Here is a 2,901-nt window from a genome sequence, read left to right on the forward strand (position 1 = left end):
TATAGCATTATATTTATAATTATTTTGTGTGTTAGAGGCCAAGTATGGTTTTAAAGATGTAGATTCTGTAAATTATCTGCTGGGAAATGTCAATAACCAGCGATATCTGCTGTTAATGTCAATCTAATATTGACATCAACACCAAATTTAAAAAAAAATCTGCATACCATAGGTCGAAAGTGGCTCAACTTGTCATCTGCTGCTGAATTCAGCCCCAAAAAGGTGCTGACAGAGAGTCGACCATTTGTGAGGTCTATACGTCATGAAATTTATATAAATGGTAGGATGATAACACCCGCCTCCCCCAACCCTGATTGAGACAGTTTTAGCTTCAGGAGCTAACGGCAGCTAACAGCAGTGCTAGCCCGCTGGAGGGGGTCTCTCCGTCTGTGACTGCTCCCCCCCCCCCCACGACCCCCCCCTCAGCCTCTTGACCACTTTTTAGCATTTTTCAAAATTATGCAGTGGGCGGAGTTAAGCTCATTTGCTCATCAGTTCCGTCCTTTGATGTGTCAAGAATGTCGATGATGTCACACACATCTACATTCCATATGTCTAGAACAATTGCATATTCTCACTCATTTGGTACCTGATCGCTCAGCTGTCCAAACCCTCTGTACCGACGTATTCGTTCATTGCGTTCGACAAACCTGTTTACTGATTGTTTACTTTACTGATAGATTGTTTTTTTCTCTCTGTGGAAAACTGACATCTCTTAAAAATGGACGCCAGCGCTGTCTTTAAACGAGTCCAACAAATGAGACCATCCTCTTTCTCTGAAGAAGAGCGATGCCGCTACCGAGCAGAAGTAAGTCACTGTCAAATGTAAAGGCGCACTGTTCAATTTAATGTTACATTTGACTATAATATGGTGTTTCTGTGAGCTGATTGTTTGCTGAATCTTTCTTGCAGAAAATGATGCTCAGGCAATTCGTGCTCCTGAAGCAGCAGGATCAAGTCCCTGATCATTTAACTGTCACACAGATGAAGACCTGGCTGCTGACAGGAAGGAACTTTGTGGAGGAGTAAGTCAAACTGACCATTTATTTGACTCATATACTGATATAAAACTGACATATTATATTACAGCTTTTTTACAAACACATAACAGCTGTAGGAAATAACACAATGGTTTTTTTTTATTTTTACAGGTTTCAGGAAATGATGATGATGAATGATGATGGCAGACTCGAGACAAAACATCTCCTCATGGCTGAACTGGTGAGTAAAATATAGTGAATCTTGAGACTATAGTGTGATATGTAAATCTGTCTGTAACACTAGTCTACTATAAACCTTTATTATCTTATTGTTGAGACTAACTGAGTGTTGTTGACAGGCCTGGACAACAGCGAGGAGATTCTGTCTCAGTCAAATGGAGCAGGAGGTCCAGGATGAGCTGGACGAGGAGAAGCGGCTTTCACAGCTGCTGAACAGGAAGGTCACAATGGAGGGCCTTCAGATGTTTGTTACAGTCCTCCGACCAAAAGCAGAGGAGGCTGTGCGAAAATATCTACCATCACTGTTCAGCAAGCTGCTGAAATATTTTGGTGGATCTCGCATTCCTTCCGTCTCTTCAGGGGATGCAAAGCCAGGAGAGCTAGAGCTCCACCAGAGCACTGCACCAGTCATCCAGGAGGTGGTAAACACCACTCTTAAGTTCCTCCTGGAGGAACCAGAGTCTGCAGACCAAATTGAAGCAGCCAGCATTGAAGTTGGGAGACTGCTGAGGGACTCAGCAGCTCCCTGTCTGCCTCAGTATGGACCTCTCTCTGCAGCTCCTCTGCTCGGGGTCTGCACTATAGCAGCAAGATTCATGGTCAAATCGATCTTTAAGGAGTTTGAAAATCACTCCAGGACCTTCCACATAATGGACTATGATGACAGCTTGTTCTGTGCAAGAGAGAACGTCCTCTTTGCGATCCAGGATATGGACAACAGAGTGCAGACTGCCGCATGCAGACCTCAGCCTCAGCTCAGCACGTCGGAAGGGTCACAAGAGGGACTTCTGGAGGAGAAGGAGACTTCTCCAGAGGTCTCACTGGAGGAGACAACCCCTGTGAGGACGTCCATGTTAAGATTGGTGGCTGACGTGATCGTTCACATGGAGCCAGGGCTGCACCAAAAAGATGGACCTCTGGAGGACAGGGAGGCTGCTCCAGAGGTCTTGTTGGATGAAGTGACAGCCACTGTGAGGACATCCTCATCCTCAAGACTGGAAACCAACGTGATTGTATACAATGAGCCGGAGCTGGAAGTCCTGCAGGAGGAGTTGGAGGCTGAAGACTTTGGAATTAAGAAAAAGATGAAGAAGAAGAAGAGAGTGCGTGCCTTCTTCCATGGCATTTGGAGGGCAATGTCACGCTGCTTCCATTGTCCCTCAGAAGACTAAATCATAGCAATGTCTCTGTGCCATGGAAGACCAAAAAGAGGGACTTCTGGGGGCGAGAGAGGCTTCTCCAGGAGCTGCTGCCACTGAGGACCAAAAAGAGGGAATTGGGGGGGGGGGGGGGGGGGGGGGGGGGGGGGCTTCTGCCACAGAAGACCAAAAAGAGGGACTTCTGGGGGGGAAGGAGGCTTCTCCAGGAGCTGCTGGATGAGAGAACAACCACTGTGACGACCAGGATCAAGTCCCTGCTTAACTGTCAGACAGATGAAGATCTGGCTGCTAACAGGGAGAAAATTTGTGGAGGAGTAAGTCAAACTGACTGTTTATTTGACAAAACATCTCCTCCAAACTGGTGAGTAAATATAGTGAAACTGCAGACCATAGTTTCATATGTAAACCTGTATGTAACACTACTCTACTATAAACCTTTATTATCTTACTGTTGGGACTAACTGAGTGTCGTTGACAGGCCTGGACTACAGTGAGGAGATTCTGTCTCAGTCAAATGGAGC

General features: G+C 45.9%; 1 protein-coding gene across 1 annotated transcript; it reads left to right on the top strand.

The window, feature by feature from the left end:
* The first annotated feature begins 587 nt into the window (after window positions 1-587).
* LOC122990560 lies at window positions 588-2,489 on the top strand. The gene is made up of 4 exons (XM_044363931.1): window positions 588-808; window positions 913-1,025; window positions 1,152-1,221; window positions 1,340-2,489. Exons 1-4 carry the CDS (start codon window positions 722-724, stop codon window positions 2,390-2,392), a joined length of 1,323 nt encoding a protein of 440 aa, XP_044219866.1. The 5' UTR covers window positions 588-721; the 3' UTR covers window positions 2,393-2,489.
* Window positions 2,490-2,901: the final 412 nt, after the last annotated feature.

This window comes from Thunnus albacares, chromosome 10 (assembly GCF_914725855.1).
Source record: "Thunnus albacares chromosome 10, fThuAlb1.1, whole genome shotgun sequence".
NCBI lineage: Eukaryota > Metazoa > Chordata > Actinopteri > Scombriformes > Scombridae > Thunnus > Thunnus albacares.